The 25,736-nt window shown below is 34.7% G+C and overlaps 1 protein-coding gene and 1 long non-coding RNA gene across 6 annotated transcripts in view; one reads left to right on the forward strand and one right to left on the reverse strand.

Moving 5' to 3' along the window:
* Nucleotides 1–2,726: 2,726 nt before the first annotated feature.
* Nucleotides 2,727–6,579, reverse strand: LOC126820524 (uncharacterized). The gene is made up of 2 exons (XR_008788318.1): nucleotides 6,459–6,579; nucleotides 2,727–4,259 (listed from the first exon to the last, which is right to left on the reverse strand). It is a non-coding gene; the product is annotated as an uncharacterized LOC126820524 (long non-coding RNA).
* Nucleotides 5,686–25,736, forward strand: part of LOC126820498 (RNA-binding protein Pasilla) — a 40,344-nt gene continuing 20,293 nt past the window's right edge. For 2 of the 5 annotated variants that reach the window (XM_050548510.2, XM_050548511.1), the window contains exons 1-2: nucleotides 5,686–5,853; nucleotides 10,683–10,721. In XM_050548510.2, coding sequence (XP_050404467.1) covers nucleotides 5,733–5,853; nucleotides 10,683–10,721 — 160 coding nt within the window. In that variant the 5' untranslated portion in view covers nucleotides 5,686–5,732. Of the gene's footprint in view, nucleotides 5,854–6,545; nucleotides 6,868–10,682; nucleotides 10,722–17,746; nucleotides 17,972–25,736 lie in introns of those variants that run through there. The other 3 variants (XM_050548518.2, XM_050548515.2, XM_050548516.2) reach the window with 3 other exon arrangements.

Consider the following 25,736-nt stretch of genomic DNA (forward strand, 5'->3'; position numbering starts at 1 on the left):
GATGTAGGGTAACGGAATCTGTCGAGATTTGCCGAGTGGGGTATGTGTGTGTATCTGTGGATTGCCTACAGGGCGCAATTCTTAATAGATTGTCTTGAAACGTTGCATACTTTTTCCTTATGTCATAAGGATGATCCCTATTTCTTTTGGTGCATCCCCGACCCCCAGGGGCTTAGCCGAGCCCATTTTTGTGTATTTACTTGTTTGTCAGCTACAGGCCACAATTCGGAATGGATCATCTTGAAACTTTGCATACTTATGCCTTATACCCCAAGGATCATCACTATTTATTGTGGTGAATGCAGAGAAACGTCCATTTTTTTCTTTGTATGCCTGTGTGTTGCCCGCAGGCCGCAATTCTTAATGCATCAACTTGAAAACTTTTCATACTTACTCCTTATACCCTAAGGATTATCTCTATTATTTTTTGGTACATGTCCGCCCCCTGGGACAGAGCAAAGCCCAATTTTTTGTGTCTGTGTGTCACCTACATGCCGCAATTTACATACCTATTCTTTATACCCTAAGGATGAGCCCTATTGTTTTGGTGAATGCCTGACCCCCAGGTGCAGAGCCACACCTATTTTTTCTTTGTGCGTGTTGTCCACAGGCCGCAATTCTTAAAGGGTCGTTTTGGAACTTGCATATGTATTCCCTATAGCCTAAGGATAACAACTATTGATTTTGGTGCATGCCCCGACCCCCAGGAGCAGAGAAACACCCAATTTTTTTATGGTTATCGTATACAGGCCGTAATTCTGAATGGGTCATCTTGGAACTTGGGATGTTTCCTTATAGCCTAAAAACGGCAACTGTTGATTTCGTTGCATGACTCGACCCCCCAGGGGCTGAGCAACGCCCATTTATTTTATTTTTTGTGTTTAGCGCCTGAAGGCTATAATTCTGATTGGATTTGTCTTGGGACTTGGTATACTTATTCTCTATACCCTAAGGACGGTAACTATTGATTTTGATGTATGCCCAGACTATCAGGAATGTGGACGTATATTGCAGCGCTACCGATGCTCTTGTTCTCCTCGGATTGAGGCCCCCGAACCAACTGGTTTCGTTGCCCCCCTCCCCACATCATGGTGAAGAACACGTGACAGCTGACATGACTAAAAAACGAAACTATACTCAGCCAAATTAAAAACTTGACACTCGGGATTTTTGGGACTAGATTTTTATTATTTGGTTTAAGGCAACTATTTTAGTGTTATGTTGTGCACAGACGACCTTGACATCAACAGAAAGCAAGAATACGTCTCGCCGAAAGTCCTTGACATTGATAACGTTCGTGATGTCACAATACCCCCCAAAATGAAATTCACAGACTTGGAGAACAATCGGAATAAAGTGTTTAGTAACGGTTGTGGCCTCCTCTAGCGTCTCGTACTGTCACACAACGTCTTCTCGTGGATCTCAGAACATTAGTAAACACTACCCGAGGAAGACGTCGCCACTGCTCAGCAAGAGCATGTTGAAGGTCCTGCAACGTCAGTGGTGGATTCACTTGCTGACGAACACGTCGACCCAGTTCGTCCCAGATGTGTTCAATAGGATTAAGGTCGGGGCTAAGCGACGGCCAATCCAGGACTTGGACACCAGCATTCTGGGTAGCAATTGCTGTATGGGGTCGGGCATTGTCTTGTTGAAACGTTAGTCCAGGCCCATGCATAAACGGAAGAAGAACAGGTTGCAAAATCTGATCCCTGTACTGGACAGCATTTAAGTTCCCTTGGACAACAACAAGAGGAGAACGTCCATGTGCACAAAAAGAACCCCAAACCATGACGCTGCCGCCACCAAATCGGTCAACTTCTCTGCTTGAGCGTAACGTTCACCTCGTCTGCGGTACACTCGGGCCCTGCCATCGGCAAATCTCAATGTGAAACGAGATTCGTCACTAAAGACAACCGAATTCCACTGTCTTTGAGTAAATCTTATGTGTCTTGTGGCCCACACAAGTCGGTTAAGGCGATGAAGAGGTGTCAATATTGGTCCATTATAGGGCCTCCGAGTTCGAAGACCAGCAGCCTGCAAGCGATTTCGAACAGTTTGTGTATGTTACCCTTCCACCAAACATCTCTCTACTTGTGCAGGTTGCAGTGACAAATCTGTTTCTAAGATCACGTAATCGTATTGCTTGATCTTCCTGGAGTGACGTCACACGTGGCGCTCCCGCCCTTGGGCGGTCGGCAATAGTTCCAGTTTGAAGCATTCTCATTCTAAGATTAACTATTGTCTGGCGTGAACAATTAAAGGCCCTGGCAACAGTGACCACAGACTGGCCAGCATAGAGCCTACCTATAGCACGTAGACGTTCTACATTTGAAAGGCGCGGCATTTTCTAACAAAGATGAAAATAACAATTTTAATTTGTTTTTCCAGTTCAAGTTACGTGTGCGTGTTCAGTTTAAGCAAACTTGCATCGATTGACCTAACGAGTTTGTGTTTGCACGTGTTTTTCAGGTTTTTCATCTTTATATGCTTTAAAGTCACGTGATCCACGTGACTTTACAATTTTATGAAATTAAAGGCTTCTTACTACTCACTATCGTTAGAAACACTTTAAAATTTATTTGACTTACCAGAAAAAAAATTTTGTTGAAATTCATCAGTGTCAAGTTTTTAATTTGGCTGAGTATATATAGTTTGATTCACCATTCCTGCACCTCACTCATTGATCATTTTTCTCCTCGGATTGGGGCCATTACGAATTTCAGTGGAAACGAAGATGAATTTTATTTATATTGGAAAAAAACAAAACATGTCAAGTTATGTTTTTCTAATCGGGGCCGAAGGATGGCTTCCAGATTAGATTCCACAAGCGGATTAATATTTCCATAGTATTCAGAACTAATTAATTTGTTTTGGTTTTATTTATTTAGGGAAATGAAAAAAAATAAGCAGAGCTTGCAACACGCCGTTATTCGGGCGAAGGAAACTGTTTAAGCTGTTAGCATCAAGGCCAATACGCTAACCGTTACTACGAACCCTATTGACATTTATTCTGTCACCGGTAACTTCCTTGGTCGGGCTCAATGTAAAAGTTTTACATCGGTGCCACGGCCGGTGTCTAAATCTTCCATCATTTTCTCATTCTTGGGGCTGTGTCAATTTACTCTCAACTACTCCCTCATTAGCAGAATCGAATGAAATTTGGCAGGTACATTTTGTAAGGAATACCTTCTCCTTTTGATGCTTATTTTTCTTTACTCGTTGGTCGTTAAGTTCTGTTTGTGATTGTTGCTAACTATGTTCTTGTTCAGATCCCCAGGACTTAGTCATAAGCCCTCAACCAAGTGGCAATATAATGGTATGTCATGGCTCAAGGAAATGTCAAATCGATTCTAGCATGTGTCGCAGAACCCACACATTTAAGTGCCGCCTACACTTCTTCGGGACCTCAGCACGCCTCTACCCAAAGTTTTAAAGTGCTCGAATAAGCTGCTGTGTAGGCGTATAATTCCACGTTTTGTATGCCTATCTCTGTTATTAGAAAATGTAACGATAGTTTCGCTCGCCATGCAAATATATATGTACGTAAAAACCAAATGAATTATTGGCCAATTTTTAGTAAATTAATAGCACACTTTTGGAAATAAATAAACTAATTATTTTTTTCGTTTGTTTGTTTTTCGAGGGATTGGTTAATTGAACTATATAAAAGTTTTTGGTTAGGTGAAATGACAAGCCAAATTGAAAGTACACCACAATGTTAACGCTCCGAGATCGATATTCATATTTCCATTATTTTGCGTGATATATGAAAAGAAAAAAAATGTCTATACGGAATGTGTAGCCTATCAGGGGATTAGACGGTGCGTGAATCGTGTATATTCAGAATTTGTATGCAATACACATATCCATTGATACAATTTTTTCAAGTGGCTGTTTTCAATCACCCAGAGGACAAGCCTACATTACAGTGTTATCGATTCCTTTCGACGGGGTTATGGAAAATGTATTTTTGATCAACACTGGTTATACATGTAGGCCTAGTTCGGTTAGTCTGTTAGGTTCCATGGGTTGGTCCGTCTTGTTTGGTACAGGATAATATTTTCACATGAAGATACTTTAAACACACATGTACTCTGTAGGCCAGTATGTAGCTGTTTCAACGCCCTTTCCTTGTAGGTATACATACCTATCTCCAAGCGACGATCGATCACAATATAACATCTATTATAAAGCCGGCCGGCGTTCTTCCTGATATCTTATGAGGGGGATTTCCACTGATCGATTCACATACCTACCTATAATAATAATAATAATAATAATGCTTTATTACACAACTGCATGGTATATACACAAGTCTGGTAAAGCATACAATACAAATTACAATACAATAAATAATAAACAAGAAATTACAGAATAAGATTTACAGAGATTTCTATAATTTACCGTTATACAGAAAGACTTTATGACCTCGTCTAAATCTTCTAAATTGGAGTAGTTTCCCCTCTATCGACAACACGTGTGTCTAGGAGTCCATATGTCAAACACATTCAACGTAAATTTATGTATGCCTAACAGTTTTGTTTATTTTGCACAACACTGGACCTTGATTTATATGTAAAAAATTTTTAATGTTGACCGATAGGGCTACAATTATTATATGCAATTCGCTTATACAATTTGTGATATAGGCGCTTACCATTATCCAGTTTTATGGGGAAATCATTTAATTTATCCCATTGGCATTAATTCCTATCAAAACTTTTAGTATCAAAAGATCTCTCATATCTAGCCTAGGCTCTACTACAGGAATAACATTTTGGCTAATTATATAATGGTTCAAATAAAAGTCATGCAATAACATATACATTGGTTTTTTTGTTTTGTTTTTTTTTTTAAATTCAATGACAATTTAATTGTTGTGGTGCAGATACAGATGTGAGCAACCGTTTAAAGTTTGGCCTCGATCAGTCCAATTGCCTATTTATTTTTTTTTTTTATATTTTTTTTACAGAATAAATCAAACAATTGCTATATTCCATCTACATCTAGGATAGTGTAATAAAAGAAAAGAATATATAGGTTTGCGACAACCTTTTCCGTATTTGACAGTCAGTTTTTAACCCTTCAAAGATTTTTAAATATGATATACTTGCGTAATGATGTCTAATCCCGGATTTGATTATTTCAGTGGTCAAATTAAAACGTGTGATTCGTGACTTGTTTTGTTTTATTTGGATTTAAATGAAGAACAGCGGGGCACATAAAAAAAAGAGAGTTCGATTAATTTTCATAAATAATGTCGGGTCTCTGTGATCGTCTAAATAAATTGACTTCTTGAAGAAATTAATTTATTCATGTAAAGAACATCAATATGTTTTTAAAAAAATATACATATCATTAGGTTCTAGATTAAAGTAAAATTTATGAAAGGCTAGATTTTCCGCAGATTTTATTTGACATTAGGGCCGGAAAATCCTGCTAAACAACTCATCAAATAGGCCAACATTACACCAAACTTCTGATTGGTTGTAAAGGGGGCGGGGCACATTTGCAATGCAACTGTGTATGTTGGCACGCCCCATTATCAATTAAAACCTTTATTTTGGCTATTTTATATTAAAAAAATTGAAAATATCTTATTATCTTTACCCGCCGAAATATCTAAATCCAGTTATGGTTCATAAATTCATGTCAGGATGAGCCCCGACAAGTCTCGTGACTCATGTACCGTCTGCTACGTTACCCCACGAGAACTGGGCGAGCTGACGATGGCTAACATGAATTTTGACGGCATGAACGGGTCAGATATGGACACTTCTGATTCTAGGAAAAGGCCATTGGATGGAGAAACAGATAACGGGGTCACTAAACGATCTAACCAAGGTGGAGGTTAGGGTGCATCTTTAATATTTTGTGTGTTATTACGAAGTTTTTACACCTACTAAGCTGCGTTGAGAACCAATATGGCGGAGCTATCTGCCGGTGATTATTCGTGGCCCACTGAAAAATTTTCGGAATTTCTACATTAATGTTATATTATATTAATTTATTTTATTTTGAACGAAGCTTGAAATGATTTTTGACAATACTGGTGATTTTAGCAATGGTTTATGTGGATTATTGCGTGTAAAATAACTTTCTTTTAGCCTAGCGACTGCCTGCGCAATAGAACGATCTTGTAAGGGCATGCATGTACAAACGTGTCTAATTTTTAGTCCCGATTCCGTTCTGGCTATTGTTCAAGAGTGTTAGATACACCATGACCTTATATACGTACTTATAGAAGCGATCAGTGGCTTTAATCCACAGTGCTCCGGACTGATCGGGCAAAGCAGACGAACTGAGGTCAGACAACTTAGCGCGAAGGACGGTCACTGTGAACGAATTATGACGCTTCTCGACCTAAATTCTTGTTTCAATACCGTGGATGTGAACATGGTAGATTCTATGGACGTGGATAAATTTCACATATGGAGAGGTAAATTTCATATTACCCCATGTTCATTAATAATTCAGTCATTTCCCAATCCATTTTCCTCAGAAAAAAATCATTTGCTCGGCCGGACTAGCTCTGGGCGATACACCCACCGGTCGCCGATCTACTTGACTGATGTCGTATTTGTTGACGATGTGAATGCATGCATGACTTGACCACGTGTCAAAAATTAAACAGTCCGTGTTTTAGTACACCTCATGGTAACCAAGGCTTCTCATTCCCAATTTGGTTCTCTAACCTGCAGATTGGCTATACCACGGAACATTGTTGCCAAAAATAGAAACTACTTCTTCAATAACGTGTAAATGACAGCACCATAAGGTGGAGGTGGGCGAAACTCATTCACAGTGATAACGAAATCTGTTCATGTTTGATGATGAAATTTCCAATTTATAACAGTGTTACAGGTATTCATAGAGTTCATGAATTGAAATATTTTCATTTTTTGTTCCTGTTTATAATCAAAGTAGTGAAAATACAGATGAATGTTGTCCATATTGGTTTCTTATCATGTGATCATGATGGCTGCTTGTTTTGCTGATCATGGGCTTCATAAACTTTTATTTTCAGCTAGGATGTTACAAAGTTGTAAATGGATTATGAGTTTCATTAAGTTATAGAGATGTTTTGATAGATTTTTTTGTGCAAGACATTTTAGTTTGAGAGGAGGTATAATTTACATGAGGGTAGAGTGAATTGATTATAATATATAATGCAGAGATCCATGTTTGTAATGATATGTTCTGTAGCCATGGAGGTACAACTCAAAATCTATATTACCATATGGTGTTTGGTATATGGCATGATTTTTATTTATATGGTCAGATAAATATGGGCGTGACTATATTTTTGAAATATATGATAGTTCGTTATTAATCATTAGTTATATTTGGAAGGTAATTTAATTCATTTATGTAAATTATTGCATTGAGAGTGTTCTAAGTTCACTTTCGGTTACCATGTGCTATTCATATATTTTTACCTGTAAATTGAGCATAGTCGGTCTGATATACTGTACTCTACTTTCTATACTTAAACACAAGATAGATGGATGGGCTTATACATGTACATGTCTGTTCTCAACTATACCACTACTCTCTAGTACCAAGTTCTCAAATTTCATTAGCCAAAGTTATTTTCGAATAAGTGCCAATCTATTGCTGATAAATTCCTTAGATAGCAGAGAACTCTGTCTAGAAATAATCTTATCTGATATTACCTGCATTTTAGGTTGAGTATGATCATGAATAAAAGAAATATAAAACTTTTAATATGTGTACATGTAAGGTTATTGGGCTATATAAAATAGATAGATACATTCAATGTATACCTATAGATATTTCTTCGATGCTATATAAATCTTACTTTTAGATTTTTATGCCTTAGTTTTCTTGATTGAATTTTATTTTCATTTTTTTAGTTGGGTAAGTTGTGGATGTTTGTGTGACATTATCTTGCATTTATGTTGAAATATTCAAATGCTAAGTATTTGAGTGTTTTTATCAAATAAATGAGATGTGGTATTAGATGTTCTAGAGGTCAAGCACTTAAGACTGTCAAATGAAAAGGATAATCTATACCATGCATAGCTCCTGACAAGTTTCACTACTTCATAGTTAAATGATGCAAAACTCTAGTTTAGACTTTGAATTTCGTTAGTGGATGCTGCTATGTAGAATGTTTTAAAGAATATTTTATGCGTGTACTTGTTATTGTTGGTGGTAAATTGAATAATAATTTTAAAGTATAAAATCAATGGATTTATGAAATTTGGGTTGATTTATTATTTGTTTATCATTGTTTGACTTCAGTCTTTGGCTTCCAGGCTTTACCAATTGTGTTCTAGTTAGTTGTATAACAGTGTTATCAATCCGCAATGATAAAGCATTTTGAAACCAAACATTTTGTGACCCCAATCATTGATGAACATATTTATTAATTCATTTTACCCTCTTAAATCTGATCCACGTTTCATTCCTATCATTCACACTGCATACCATGTACACATCAAGGTCAAATCTAATCGTTTACGACTCTTGCCATTTTTTTTCTTCATTTATCTATTCGGAATCGAACATCAATGACAGCCACCGCTAAACCATTGCTATTTCAATCATCCAGTTAGTTTAATTTTTATTTCTGATTTTAAATTAACCACTGTTCATTCATTCAACAGGTGTTGTTTCATGGTTGCTTGAGAATCCTGACATATTCAAATATAATGGAAAAGATATCAATAACAAATTGCATGGCAATTGTTTTATTTTTTATGGTTCTGAAAATTTGTCATATCCAGTACCATAAATTTTTTTTATCTAAATCTGATTATTGTCTGTTGCTCTTGAAAAGTGAATTATATTTCTCATATCTCTATCATATCTTTCAGGACTTTGTCACCTGACTTGGTCGAATGCCATCATTTTTAAAAAAAAAAAAATATCAAAGAATTTGTGGTGACGTCTTGAACTACTTGTGTGTTGCTCAAGATTGTGCTTATGGTGTTGATTTTTGCAGGGATCTTTAACACGTTATTTAGATGCAATTAATGGATTGAAGTAGGGTTGCCGGTCAAACCACATGGATTTTCTCGTACTACTAGTACTCCCAAATCCACCAATGTCTTCTTGAGACCCTTGCGTGTGTGCAATTTATTTATGTAACAGATAAGCTCTGCATTATTAAATGTAGCGACAATAGATACTATAAATTTGTGATAAAATATGCATTTGGATTAGGGGAGAAATGTCTTTTTCGCAGTCATTCGATTCTCAAACATTTTTCACCAAATGTTGATTGTTCACACTACATGATCGAAAATAAATGTCATCGGAGCCCCAAACATCTTTTCATTTGATGCATCGATATATACCAACAAGGTCAATAATCACATCCACAATCCATTAATCAATAATAACAGCACCACTGTTCACCTGATTCACTTTGCAGACAGAAGCAGATCAATCAATTTTGGGTGCTATAATGTCATATAATCTCATGTTCACATTGAGCTTATACCCGATAAAACACCCTAACACACCACCCTCATTGATCAAACTTAAAGGAGATTAAACATGTACCCAACTTTTTAAATCTAAACTAGCGAAAATTATAACACCCAGAGAGTTCTCATGATGTCACCACATCCTAGATATATTTTTTTTAGTTGCATGTACTTGGACAATCATATGACCTTGTTCTCAATGCAGCTGAAATATTGGCATCCTTCTAATAAGATAAAATTGTTTTAATATGTAACAAAATATTTCCCTTTAAAGGTTATACAAGGTTATTGTTGTCTTCACTCTGGGATGCTTGCATAAAATTATTGAACACTGTACACATGTATGGTACTAAACTGTGATACAGTAAACTCCATTTTGTATATTTCAATCCACAATACTGTAAATGCAGTAAGATTACTTCAAATTGACAACTTGCAAGCTTGCATTACAATCCTACTTACCGGCATATTCTGAACAGGGATGAGAAATGTTGTAGACATTAGTGACTTGAGTACGGTCGTATGTCAGCAAATTTATTATATTATGGTTAAATTTCAGCTTATTAAATTTTTCAGTACTTTAACCTAGTATTAGTATGCTTGTTTGTGTATTGACAGGACCAGGAATGATAAAACTATTCAACTGTAGAAATGAAACAAAGAGGAATGGAATGAGATCACTTCAAAATTCCTACAAAATATCAAGTTTAATCTGTGCGGAATCATCATACATACCATTTTGAAATCATTCTTTATCAGATTTTAATTTTTCTCACAAATTTTGGCTGTCACAAGATCATTGATTTACATGTACCTTTCATTAGATTAATCACTGCCATGTATTCATATGCTATGCATCAGCCTCATTGTTTCATTTTATCATTCAGCTGGTTTCTATTTAAAGTTATCAGATTTTACTATTCAACCCTTCGGTTTATTTGGCAAAACTTTTACATAAATTTCTCACCTTTTTAATAGCACACTATTGAAATTTGTAAGTATTTCATGTAATAAAATGAAAATACACTTAGGGCTAAATGTTAAAACAAATTCTTTCGAAAATGAAATTAGATAAATTGACTTAATCTGAAAAAATAACTTTAGATAAGCCTGTATCAAATAGCTGTATTGAAACTAAGAAATTGGCAATAGAGGAACTATGCTTTGCCTACAGCAAACCATATAAATATGGGGTAAACTAAGGATATTTATTTTTTGCAGGACATGAAAATTACCCAGATGGCCATTCAACAGAAACAGGTAAATTAAAGTCATTTTGGCAAAGGCTTAATGCTAACGTTTAAAATAGAAAGTGATATGATGAGCATTAATAAATTTAATGTCTAGTTATTAACTTTACAAACACATGCACATGTAAGTCTATTCTGTACCCAAACTGGCCTTCTAAAATTATTGTTAAAAGGAAAAGAACAATGCACACACAAAAATGAAAAGACTGTTTAAATAAAGGAATGCAGTGCGTCTGTGGTTTATATTTTTGGCAAGTTCAATGGCTCTGGCAAATTCAATGCGTTTTTACCTACAAAATTGGTTTCAGTACGGCATTTAGACATCATCGTCAATTTATTATCACATGCATTTAACATCCATCTCAAAACATTATCATTACATTTATTCACTGTTACGTTACACAATCATATACCTTCATTCACCACATGCTGTTAACAAATCACACCTGAATTTCAATGCCATTTCACTTCAGTATCCGCCATAACTTTTTTAACCATTGCCCAATTCAGTCTGCTTTTTCATAGCACATTGTCCATTGTTTTGTTTTTTTTTGTGATCTGATCATATTTTTGTTTTTCCCCCCTTCCAACTGTGTTTCAAATGTTTGATTATGATTAGCTCTCAATTGCTATGTGATCTTTACAGCAAGATACCTTTCGAACCATATAAAATTTCGCCAAATAACATTTTTTGATACCTTCCTAGTATTCTAATCTAATCTTTCTGAATAAAAAAGAAATGATTATTCGTTCATGGATTATGTTAGTCCAACTATTGGCTAATATTTGGTATGTGAATTTCAACAAGATAAAAATTCTTAATTTGGGTGAAGCTTCAGCATTGGTGTAGCAATGGTTCTTCGCGCCCAGGAATAAAAACACTATGGCACCTCCACGCGGGTTGTCATAATGTTGTCCTAGTTTCCAAGATTATGTTGAATTAAGTATTGATTGGAGAAAAAAGCATTAAAGTGAAATATATTTTATTGTTGTATTGCATAATGTTATGTTGTAACATATATTTGAGTAGCAATAAAAATCTCACAGAATAAGAGGGCATGCATATATGTAATTTGCACCTCTTTTACACTACGTCCATAGCGATTACTTGACTTTTCCCATCTATGCCACTGGGCTTTAGAATCTGTTCACCACTCAGATAGCTGTTTTTACTACAGTGAACAAGCAAATTACCTCCCGTCAGGTTTAGTGTTGTAAATGAAATTGGATGGATTGTGTAATTATTCCAAATATTGTACGTAACAGTACAAACACTACATGCATTCACATCGGCTCATCACCCCTGTCTATTAGTAGGTCCAACTTTGATTATAATCATGCAACAGTTTTAGAAAAAAGTCTTTTGGGCTTATTCAACTACTTATAGAATTGAATTGTGTATCAGTTACTTGCAGAGTAATTGAAATGTGGTCGTATATGTCTTTGTCCCCGTCTGTTGGTCCGCCGTTCCCAATTGCTTGTGAACGCTCTAGAGATTAAAGTTAATTTCCGTTTGACTGTAAATTTATACACACTGTTTAAGGTCATCAGGCGAAGAATCCTATTGATTCCCAATAATTACTGCCAGAGTTATGGCCCTTGATCACTTTGAAAAAGATGAAGAAGCCTATTGATTTTCAAATATTTTCAATAATTACTGCCAGAGTTATAGCTCTTGACCTCTTTGAAAAATATTGTAGAAGCTCTTGAGGCTAAAGTTAATATCTGATTGATTTTTATACACCCACATTTTCATGTGGACGTATATTGTCGTCACCCCTGTCCGTCCGTCCACAATTGTTTGTGAACAGTCTACAGTTCACAATTTTTATCCTAATTCAATGGAACTTGAAATATAGGTTTATCACCCTAAGATCTCGGTTCCTTTCGATATTGGCATGTATCGGACCGTAACTTCATGGATTATGGCCCCTGATTGTACGAAAAGTCACGTTTTCAGCTTGTGAACACTGTGGAGGTCACAATATTTATCCGATTTGGTTTAAACTTGAAATGTATGCTTATAACCCAAAGATCTCGGTTCCTTTCGGTATTCGTGCATATCGGAACGTAACTTCCTGAATTATGGCCCCTGATTGTACGAAAAATCGCGTTTTTAGCTTGTGGACCCTGTAGAGGTCATAATTTTTATCCAATTTAAAAAACCGTATTATTATATCGCCGTTACACCCTAAGGACGACTGAGTTCGAATTAATTGAAAATCCGCCCAAAACTGACACTTAAAATGGCCGCCCTTCGTTCTCAAATAGCGTAAAAATATGGTATATCAAGGTTGTGGACCCTATAGAGGTCACAATTTTTATCCGATTTTGTTGAAACTTTAAATGTGAGTTTATAACCCAAAGATCTCGGTTCCTTTCGATATTCGCGCATATCGGACCGTAACTTCATGAATTATGGCCCCTTATTGTACGAAAAATCACGTTTTTAGCTTGTGGACCCTATAGAGGTCCAATTTAAAAAAACGTTTTATTATATCACCGTTAAACTCTAAGGACGGGTGAGTTTGAATTTCGTGAACATCAGCCCAAAACTGACCGACAAAATGGCAGCCGTTCATTCTCAAATAGCATAAAAATATGGTATATCAAGGTTGTGGACCCTATAGAGGTCACAATTTTTATCCGATTTTGTTGAAACTTGAAATGTGAGTTTATAACCCAAAGATCTCAGTCCCTTTTAATATTCGCGCATATCGGACCGTAACTTACTGACAGATAAAATGGCCGCCCTTTGTTCTCAAATAGCGTAAAAATATGGTATATCAAGGTTGTGGACCCTATAGAGGTCGCGATTTTTATCCGATTTTGTTGAAACTTTAAATGTGAGTTTATAACCCAAAGATCTCGGTTCCTTTCGATATTCGTGCATATCGGACTGTAACTTCCTGAATTATGGTCCCTGATTGTACGAAAAATCACGTTTTTAGCTTTTGGAACCTATAGAGGTCATAATTTTTATCCGATTTAAGAAAACGTATTTTTATATCACCGTTACACACTAAGGACGGCTGTGTTTAAATTTCGTGAAAATCCGCCCAAAACTGACAGACAAAATGGCCGCCCCTCGTTCTCAAATTGCGTAAATATAAGGTATATCAAGGTTGTGGACCTTATAGAGGTCACAATTTTTATCCAATTTTGTTGAAACTTGAAATGTAAGTTTATAACCCAAAGATCTTGGTTCTTTTCGATATTTGCGCATATCGAATTGTAATTTCCTGAAGTATGGCCCTTGATTGTAGGAAAAATCACTTTCGTTTTAGCTTGTTTTCTATCCATCTCTCGAAAATGTGGGCGTATCCTGCCTGGCAGCTGCTGGTTAACTTACACACATTGTTTCAGGTCATGAGACAAAGAATCCTATTCATTTTCAACGATTTCTGATAATTACTGCCAGAGTTAAGGCCCTTGATCACATTGAAAAATCTTGTCGACACTCTAGAGGCTAAAGTTAATATAAAATGTTTTAGGTCATGATAATGTTTTCTGATAATTACTTCATGGGTTATTACTCTTAGTCATAATCAGATTTTTATATGTTGTAAATGTTCTCATTACTGACAAAAAAATAATATGTGACAACACTTGTTGATTGCCCGGACAACTTAGCTGATTTGGGCATATTGCAACCTGTCTTTGTTGTAATTACCGCCCTTGATCAATTTGAAAAATCTTTTGAATGCTCTAGATGGTATTATCCTATTGCCTTGAAATTGAATTATATACGGTAGGCCTAGACAGTATTGAGATAAAGAAGCTTATTGATTTTCAATGATTTCCTATAATTACTGTTAGTTATATCCCTTGATCACTATGAAAAATGTTGTGGACACTCTATAGGGTAGAGAGTTATCCAGTTGTCTTGATATTGTCAAGCAGCTTGTAGTTGTCATCTGATTAACAGTGCCATAAATATCATGCATGTTTTGTAGAATAAATGTTAGCTCCCTAGGAAGTACTAGAAACAATTCAAATTTTAATTATTTCATGGGTTGTTACTCAGGATCAACTTTTAATGAATGTGTGACAACCTTTGTGGACTACTCAGAAGACTTTTCTGCTGTAAGGATATTTTCATTGTCTTGTAGTTGTAAACTATCTTGTCTTTATTGTGTATGGTCTTGAAATATAATTGGAGCTTTGATTAAAATGGTGTCAACTTTAATGAAAGTTAGCATGTTTTTAATCTTTTAAAATAGTAACTAATCATTCCACTGTTGATAAAGCTATGCGAGGCCAGTTGATTCATGTTTGTCCCTTCATTTCAGAAGTTTTAATAGTCAAGTATCTCTGTGTTATGAATGTTATCTTCCATATTATGGATATTTCTGACAACATGGCCTCTAGGTGATATTGATATTTGCACCTGAGGGTTTAAACATAAACAAGCCACAGGTCAAAACAGACTACATGTAGTATTACATCAGATTCTTCTTCCTAGGTGTCATCTTCTCATGTAATCTATAATTGCCATCCAGTAGTCCGAGCAGACATTGTGGCCCGGAGCAGAAAAAAATTCATTCCAATAGTAATATCAGTCAATTTGGAAAGTAAATAGTTATATATTTGTTTTGAGATTTTAATAAACACAACCGAATATCAGGCAAAACAATTTGGGTTTGAGATTTTGTTCCAATGCTTCCATGTTAAATTTATTAAAGACTGTGACTTTAGCAATATAGAAGCCTTTGCCGACTACAATATTGTGATAGTTGAATCTCTAATAGGAATATGGTTCAATTCCATACAGTATTTACAAAGATAATCAAAATTTCATTGAGCTCTACTGCTCCCTACGTATCAAAAAGTCTGCCATTTCTATTTGCTGTGATCGAAATGGATGTGCCTGTTAATAAGGCAGATTGAATTCAACCAGGAAGATTATGTAGCATTAGTATTTTGATTTTTATATGCCCATATTTTTATGTGAACATAATTGTTGTCACCCCTGTCCATCCACAATTTGTTTGTGTGCACTCTACAGGTCAAAATTTTTATCCGATTTTGACGAAACTTGAATTATGGCCCCTGATTGTACGAAAAATCACGTTTTTAGCTTTTGGACACTAGAGACAAACTGCCAGACAAAATACCCACATCTTGTAAGCAAATAGTGTAAGGGATGCAATATCAAGATTGTGGAGCCTCTAAAGGTCACAGTTTTGATGAAATTTAAAATATATGTTTATATCCCAAAGATCTTGTTTCATTCGATATCCGCGCATATCAGACCACAACTTCCTTGATTATGGTCCATGATTGTTCAATAAATCACATTTTTAGCCTGTGGACCCTTTAGAAGTCACAATTTTTTTCCGATTTTAAAAACTGTTCATCTATATATCAGTGTTCCACCAAAAAAATGATGGTCGAGTTGAATTTGGTGAAAATCAGACCGAAACTGTCGGACAGCATGTTCATGTACTCAGTGTAAAAGTATGTAATACCAAAGTTGTGGACCCTCAGAAGTCACAGTTTTGATCCAATTTTGATGGAACTTAAAATGTATGTTTATATCCCCAAGATCTTGGTTCCTTTTGATTTTCGCTCATGTCGAACCGCAGCTTCTTGAATTATGGCTCCTGTTTGTTCAAAAAAATCGCTTTTTTTTTTTTAAACTTGTGGACAATTTTGATCCGATTTCAATATATATGTTCTTATCGCATAGATCTCGATTCCTTTCGATATTCGCGCATATCGGACCGTATCGTCCTGGATTATGACCTCTGATTGTACGAAAAATTCCTTTTCTGCTCAGGGTAAGCAGTGCGATACGCAATTTGATTGGTCAAGACTTTGGAACACAATAACTCTCCTAATTGAGGTAGAATGTTCATACTTGGGGTAGATTTCTATTAGGTGAATGCCTTGTCAGTGTTCGATCATGCACATTTTCCACTACGGCTAAGCAGAGATAAGCAATTTGATTGGTTGAGACTTTGGAACACAATAACTTTGGCTCTATGTGGGTGAGCGTGTTTAAATTAGTTGTAATTGTTCATTAGGTGAATGTGTTAACGGAGTTCAATCATTAACATTTTCTGATAAAGCTAAGCAGTTTCATTGGTCAACGTTTTGGGATCTTTTATTTCACAAACTTTTTAGCTTGGTAAAACTGAACATTAATAATTGCGTGCAATCTGATTGGACATACTGGATATAATGTTTGATCAAATCGAAATTAATCGTTTGATAATTTGTCCGCGACCCCATAGCAGTAATTCATCTTTACTTTAATAAATTGATGGAACATATTGAAATGTTCTGCTAGCAATTGAAGATGACCATTATTTTATAAATCACTCCAATTCTTATCTCTCAAGCAATGTGGTCGTTCAAATACTGATAGTATATCATCATTCTTGATTTATTGTCTGTGAACAAAAATATGTTCATTTCTGTCCTTTGCATACTTGCGAAAATACAAACAAATTAACTTTAGACTTTGCCTGAGGGAGCCGTTTTGAATGATGAGTGATCCACCTCTAATAAAGTCACTGTTTGGTAGTCTAGGAATTGACCAATTAAAAGGATAGGGGTTAACATGGAAACCATTTCTGTTGTGATTTACCCCATTTCAAAGATATCAAACTTATTATTACTAATCTTCCCAGCAGTGTCAAAAAATATCATTTGTAACAGTTAACTATCATATTGTTGTGTTTAACATTGGACTGTGTGATGAATGGTGATTAAGGATTGGGTAGTAATCAGTGGTGACACTCCCCCTCTTGTAATCAACTATAGAAGTGAACATGACTAACTAGGGTCCATTTATCAGTTTGATTAGAGTCTATTGTTTGTAATCAACTAGTAGAGACAATAATTAAACAAGTGGCTGTGGATGGACTGGTACTGTAAATGATTTGTTTTGAAGGGCTTTAAGGGAAACAAACTACAGATTAACATGGATTTAGACAGGTCTAAGCGTATCTAGGGTTTTAAGTTGTTTAATATTATTACAACAATCATATGATCTAGTGCTATAAATATGTTAGATAGCCTGATATCTATATAGTCTTTCATCAAGTCATTCAGCTATCAGTACAAGTCTTCATTTGGTCACCAAACTATCAGTATCATTGAACACATCAGCTGATTCAGTATCATTTATATACCATAGTACATCTATCATTATTACCTACATGTTGTTATTGAAGGATATTTTACCTACCATAGATCTAGACAATATGTTCTATAAAATCATGGACTTAGCAGAACAACCCATGTTTCAATGTAAGTTGATTTTTAATTATTTTAATTTAAAAACTTTATCCATAAGAATCCACAGGTCTGAAAGAACCACTCAAATTTTGACATTTACTTAAGTCGATATTAAATATGCTAAGTTTGTATTGATAGCCGATATAGATTTTGAAGTTACACTGACACAGCTATCAATTTGTGCGAAATCAGCTAAATTGAAGGCTTTACTAAATATATTAATTATAAAGATTTTTATCAATAATGTACAGTTTCGTCAATTTTGGGGCTACCAGTATACATTTTTATACGCCCACATTGTTTGTGGACACTCTACATGTCACAATCTTGACAAAACTTGAAATGTAGGTCTATCTCCCAAACATCTTGGTTCCTTTCGATATTGGCAGGTATTGGACCATACCTTCATGGATTATGGCCCCTGATTGTACAAAAAATCATGTTTTTAGCTTGTGGATTCTCTAGAGGTCACAATTTTTATCCTGATTTTAAAAACCGTTTGATTAAATATATCACCATTCCACAATAATGAAGGTTGGATTCGAATTTCGGGAAAATCGAAATGAAAGTGTCTGACAAAATGGCCGCTCTTTGTATGCAAATTGTGTAAAAGTGTGTAATACGAAGTTTGTGGAACCTCTAAGAGGTCACAATTTTTATCCGATTTTGATGGAACTTGAAAATTATCTACTCGGCCGGGGTACATGTGCCTTAGAAAATGAAATTATCGCTTTAATTCTTACAGACTGATTGGTTATCAAAATGCTACAATAGTTTTTTGGTTCTAAGCCATTGAATTTCTTCTAAATTTTTCGACTCGATCCTTGTTTAACAGTGATGATGCTTGTTCGTGTATATTGTTAAGATTCATGCAAGTCTGGAATTTGAAGGTTGTTTGGCAGATGTTCAGACATACTCCTTTGCTTTTAGTAGTTTTATATACAGAACTGTTATAGATTGATTTGTCCTTAAAATAAATTCATCATTGAATTTTGTACAGAGCTGTGTGTTGGTTAGTGAAAAAATCCCTGTGGTCTGAAATGAATGATTATATTGCCTTTTTTTGATTAATAGTATACATGTACACAATGGGACAAATCTTGTACATTGTATCTTGTGGTAGGGTATAGGTTAATGTGCTATGGCGATACTAAATATCACTGAAAATATTCCATACAGCAGAATGGTGTACTTACTTTTAATGGACATTTGCCGTCCTAAACATTTCTTGGAAATGCTGCCATTTTGCTCAAGTATTTGTACAAACTAAATGTATTAATAGAAACCATTGCAACCATGCCTACATTAATTTTGATAAATACAATCAGCCTACCAGTAGTTAATAAATTAATTGATTATATCTCTCTATGGTACCATTACTTCCTCCCAGTATGCCAATATACCAGTATTTATTAGCTCTCCCCCACCCTCATGGACGTTGCTTCCTGTAAGAAAATAGCAAATTTTAACTGATAAAAACTGAATCCTATTCATAATTTGTTAGATATGTTGAATGGAACTAATAAAGAATGGTATAATTTATCATTTATAGACTAACCATCAACTAATATTACACAGTAGAAACTGTATGATAAGGTATAAAACACTAGGAAGTCCACCATGTTGACCTTCAATATTGTTAGTCAAGGGCAAAGTCAATTTTACATATTTATGATGGTTAGTTTTACAGCATAGTCTTCTCTGAACCAGCATTTTGGAGATTGGTTTTCATTGGTTTTACTAATTTCTGTTGCGTATTAACTCTTTATACTTATTATATTATACTTATAATATTTTAGGTACTTAAAGGGGCATTATGTCAGATTTAGATAAAGTAAAAGAGCTGGCTGTTCTTGCTACAATATTTCAAAAATAGATGATGCAAAATGAATATATTGAAAATTTCATTCAAATTACTTTATTTTGAGCAAAGTTAATCAATGGTTGTAGTTTTGATAGATCATAACCGCTGCACTCATCATTCGAGTCTTAGCCTCACATCTCTATTTTAAAATGGCCATTAAATGGCCGAATCGGTCTAATCTACTTAGAATCGGAGCCATCTGATTGCATCAGGAGTTAGTCTTGTCATGTTAATAAATTTAAGGCCCAAAGAAAGACCTATTTACATAAAGCCTGTTTAAAAGTTGTGGTTCTAATTTAGAACATGCTTTGTGTATAATTTAGTTCTTTATAATGAAATTATAGGTAATTGTTATCATTATCTTGATTACAATTCAGACCAAGTTATAAATTTGAATTTGATAAGTCATGTCATTGTCCTACATGCTGGTTGTATGATTAGAAACACAGAGCACACACATGTATGCCAAAAGTACAAAATTTAAACTGGATCTTAGGAAACTTTAGGCATGTCATCAATTGCTTTGGCATATTGTATGTTGACAGGAACACAAGATCAATGCTTGTATTTCCAGTGTTTTCACTTCATTGCACCAAGACACATGAGTTTAACAACTTTGCAAGCTTTCGCATGAAACCCAAATCTAAGGCCTTTAAAATCCTGGGGGTCTCGGTTTCAAAAACAGGTGTACATGTAAGCACTCAATGAGCCAAGTGATGCGACATGTGAACGAAGACCAATGCAGCAACGCTATCGATCCGTAACAAGCAGGTGAATCTCAGACAGATGTAGCCAGGCTGCTGAATATTTCCAACAGTTTCATTTCTCGCCTTTGGCATAGGCAACGACAGCGTAGTTCAACATGTGACAGCCCAACCTTGGGGCTAAACAAGAGTGACCCCCACCTGCCCTGGATCGTCACACTCGGTTACATCATTTGTGGAAACGATTCACAAGAGTGACCTCTACTGCAGCAGCAATTCCTGGATGGCGTAGGATCTCAGACCAGATAGTCCGTAAACAGTCAGTCGTAGCAATCGTGTTGTCATATCGAAACGTATCTGCAAGTACCAGATTGTGGACTCAATAGGGGCAATCTTATTGTAACACATCGCACAACAGTGGGAACCAAGCATTACCACCCACAAACACCTTTTCACTTCAAGGTCATGGGTGATGACCAGAAGGGCACCTTGAACCAGGTTTAGAAAACATCAACCAGCTGTGGTTAAAATTAATCATGATCCCAAATATATATAGTCCAATATACCCTAAGGTGATCAATTTTAATAGGTTTTACTTATATACTATTATAGATTAATATGAAGTCTGACTGAACATTATAATAATTGAAATTAAAATCATGATTCATATTTGAAAGTTGACCATTCATAATTAGGCACCTGCATTACTAATTGATTTACATTGAAGAGCATTTATCTGAACTTTTGTCATTTATAAATATGCTCATATCTAATTTATGTTTGCTGTGTACTTAGATCAAGATAGTTGGTATGATATGAAGGATGTCAGATTTAAGATTTATAAGCTAAACTTTGTTCCTTGAGGTGTTGTCTAATCCAGATACACATGGTTTCATACATGTAATCATTAATGACATTATCATTGCACTACAATTATTCTTTTTAAAAAATGTTTAATTATGTATACATGTTGAGTTGTAGTTGTCTAGGACTAGGTATACCAGTGTAGCAGCATGCTGTTGAGTTTTGTTTATTGATTGTGAATGGGCAGAAGTCCAAGTCAGCCATAGTAACATAACACAGTTGATAACATTCCAGTATCCATGTGTTTTATTCCTTTTCCTTTATGGACGTTTTAATGGACAGAGAAATACTCATTCTGCATTCATGGTATCAAATAAACTTACTATAATAATGGACTGAGACTTCAATTTGACTTTGAGCCTCGCAGCTCCTGTGTGGCTCCTTGTGTCGAAATGATGATTATATTTGCTTGATAACACTAAATCAAGGTTTGACGAATCATATTTGTGGTATTGTATTGTTCTTGTTAGTCATTAGAATTACCATGAAATGCTGAGAAACTTCCTCAGGATTTTTCGGCATGGTTACCTGTTGTCAGTGAAGGGCCATCAAGTCTTTGATGGTATATAAACTGAGGTCCCAGATACATATTGGGGAAAGCATGCAAAAGAGCCCTTGGCAGTTGGAATTCAATAAAGAGTGGGATTAAACATCGCTGTCTGAACTAAATTTCCCAAATAGCACACTGCATGCAGTATTCTACGTTTTCACGAGCCTGGTTGGTACAGTTCGTCATTACAAATCAGGATATCCAGGTCAACAAGATTAACCTGTTATGTTTTCACTTGACGATTCATAATAAATTTATTCATAGTGAAATCCAGGTAAAATTTCCCTCATATTACTCTGCTCAGACAATTTTCAGTAGCCCTGTTGGTGCAGAAAAGTAAGACTTTAATACCCCTTTTCACATTTTCTTTCTTCAATTTTTGAGCAAACTTTAATTGATTTGATAATTTTATAGTGTTCCAAATTATGATGATATTAATCATTCCATTATATGATTGTTTCAATAATGATCTTTGCCCCTTTTCACACTTGCAACAGGAAATTAATATTATTAATGCTCATTTCTCATAATTGTTTTAATGAACTGATACAATGATAATTCCCTTCCCAAGTTCCCACCAGTTGCCAATCCTCTTTCTATGGTCTTCCAAGTATGGTTCCATTTACTAATCAACTACAAAAACCACCCAATAGTGGTACATATTCCTCTCTCCCCTTTTCTCAAACACAAACACAATCATCGGTCTTGGTGCAAACAACCTATTCATGTGCCCTCACTTAAAAAGTGATTTTTAATCTGTGGAAACTGTGGTAGTTTTCCCTGACCATCATTTTAACCCCAAAACATCTCTGCATGGTTTTGCAAGTTAGCAGATGTGATATTTATACAAATAGCCTGCGTGGTAGATCTGTAATAGACCTGTGATAGACCAACCGGCTGTTTGAATAAGATCAATATTATAATCAACTTGTACTATCCAGTTTATCACTGTCGTTTCCTCATATTATTCACGAAAGAATTCAGATACTCTCACATTTATTGTCTGTTATTGTGTGGGATGGAAAGGATATATTTTGAAATAGGTTCCGTATTATTCAGTTTGTGCGAGGGCTGTTTTTACGAGTTCCTGATAGATCTCCTATAACCATTTAATTTCTTGCGTAGTGATTCGTGTTGTAGAACGTACAGTAGATGACAATTGTGTTTAATGGGTGTTGACTACCAAATTTGAATTACTGCCTCCTTATATTCATACCATAAGATTTGATTGGTAGTCAAAATTAGGTCAGTCACTATGCTACTAATGAAAACAAGGGCAAAATGTGGTCAAATCATCTCAATAAAACGACTTGTACCTTTTTTTTTTGAAGTACTGCAAAAGTGTATTACTCTAAATTTAGTGAATCGTTTATTCAAATGAATACGGTAGTGTGCGTGTTGGGTATCCTCAGATATAACCTTACCAAAGCAGTAACTACACATATGTCCATACCAACCTAGTTTTCAGTTGAGTTTTTGTAATTAAAAGAACTTAATCTGAATTGACTTTAATCATTAAGATCCATGTTTTCCATCTTAGCTCTTTATACCGGTTGTTTAACTGGTTTAGTCGTTCCTAGGACACCTCTCTTTTATATATTTCAACAGAGAACTGTAGTCCATATAAAAGTATGTTTAGTCATTAGTGCAGTTTTAACAGCCTCCCACACCTCTTATAAGTTTAAATCAAAGAATAATCATTCATGTTGTTATACTGGTTTTGACAGAGAACTAGTTTGTCTATGGGTAAACCTGGTAAAAAGGTCAGACAAATGTTTATGGGTGGACAGACAAGTTATAATATTTAATAGAATAGTTATTTGCTATGTTGGTATTAAAAGAGCTGCCCCAGTGAATAAAACTTGAGGTGAAAGAAACTCATAAAAAGAAGAATAATATTACGTACCCCAGTTAAGCAAATCTTGAGACCATATAGTTTTATATGAAATTTTCGGACATGATAAATAGCCTACATCATCATATTGTGGCATTTGGTTTCAATACTTAAACCCACTTTCAATTATGATGTCCGGTTCAATCAGTATTATTTTGAGAATGTTAGAAATAGATCAGTTCTAACTAAGCTATTAACAGGGGGGCAGAGGGATATCTTTACGATGAGCCCTCAAGATTTAAGAGAAAGATGATGAAAAAGATTAATTTAGAAACTTCAATAATTTCTCTCATTAAACATCAAGCAGCTGTTGAGTTCAGACTTCTCTTAAATAAATTTTAACAAAATATTCTGACCTAAAATGCACATTATTACATGTAATTATTTAATTTTCTTTCCTTCTATTTGTTTTTAACAAAAAATCTTCAAATGATGGTTAACTTAGTAGTTTCATCCTTGTTCACTTTTTCATTTCCTTTTTTTAAAAAAAATAAATAAATAAAATTCAAATATTTCTTAAGATATACATGTACTAAAACTGTTTCTAATGTAAAATGTATAAAGATAATACATGAATGTTTTTGTTATGACTTAATATATAGTAAATGCATTTCATGTGATGAAACTGTAATAGATTTTGGATGATAAAATAGTATGTACACACATTGTATTACATGCTAGCTAGTATGTGTGTTATATCAACTCATTTCCTACTAAAATGTGCACTATATATCTGATATAGTCTATATATAATCCTAGACAGTTTTCTAATGATATTCACTTACCAATCCTATCCTATATCAAAATAGACACCCAAAAAAATGTTTTAAAAAACCAATCCTGAGTTTTAATGAAGCCAGAATGAAAATGTTTTACAAAGGTAGACAAGATTAACATAAATGTATAAAAACAAATGTATATTTTCTGAAACTTAAAGGATTAAACAATTCTTTAGAAAGAATCAACAAGTTCCTCTTTTAACTTTGAACCACTAATAATAATGTAATATTTTCTAAAATAATAAACCAATTTATACACAGGGTTTTCTAAATAATTTAGAGCTGAAGCTTTAGAATCATTAATTTTGTAAATTAAATTTTAACTAAAATGAACAATAAATTTAATTAGAGGTCGCTGTCATAGAATTTGGTATGATTATTATAGTAGCTGACGTATAGTTATTATAATGAATATGATATTAGTTTATTCTGTACATTGTTTAAGTGTAATATGGTGGGTGAATATAATAGAAATGGTGAACTGCTAATATGTGTACCTGTATATTTATAACAGTAAATACGGTAGTGATATATAGAGAATACTGTGTACATATGTTGATAGGTATATATTTGTAGATAGGTATAGATATAGCAACCAACTGAATACCTTATTTATAGGTAGAGGTTAACACTAAACATATGTATTAACTGTAAGGCCTACATAATTTGTAATTCAACACAGTATACCGAAAATATTGTTGCATTTAAATCTATAGGCCTGATATAAATCCTGATTTATAAAAATCATTATCAGACACCAATGAGTTTGATTATCAGATCTGTTGAGAATCTGAAACTTGAAATTTCATGTAGAGGACAAGAGGTAATAATGGGACTGAACGAATGCAATCCATTAATGGAAACCTTTCATAAATTTAATTTTTAAAAAGTGAACTGCTTTGAAAAATTTATTAATTTTTCTTGCTACATTACTACCAGGTTCTTTGCAAATTGGTCAAACATAGGCTATCATTATCAAAGAAGTATATTGGCTTTGAAGAAAGTTGATTTGTTAAGAATGTGATTAGAATCGGATAAAGATGGAATTTGGTAGGTAAAAGTTGACTATTGTAGCTATTTCTATCTACCAGTACACATCTTGGTGATCCCAGTGGATGCAGA

Source organism: Patella vulgata, chromosome 5 (assembly GCF_932274485.2).
Source record: "Patella vulgata chromosome 5, xgPatVulg1.2, whole genome shotgun sequence".
In the NCBI taxonomy this organism is placed as follows: domain Eukaryota; kingdom Metazoa; phylum Mollusca; class Gastropoda; family Patellidae; genus Patella; species Patella vulgata.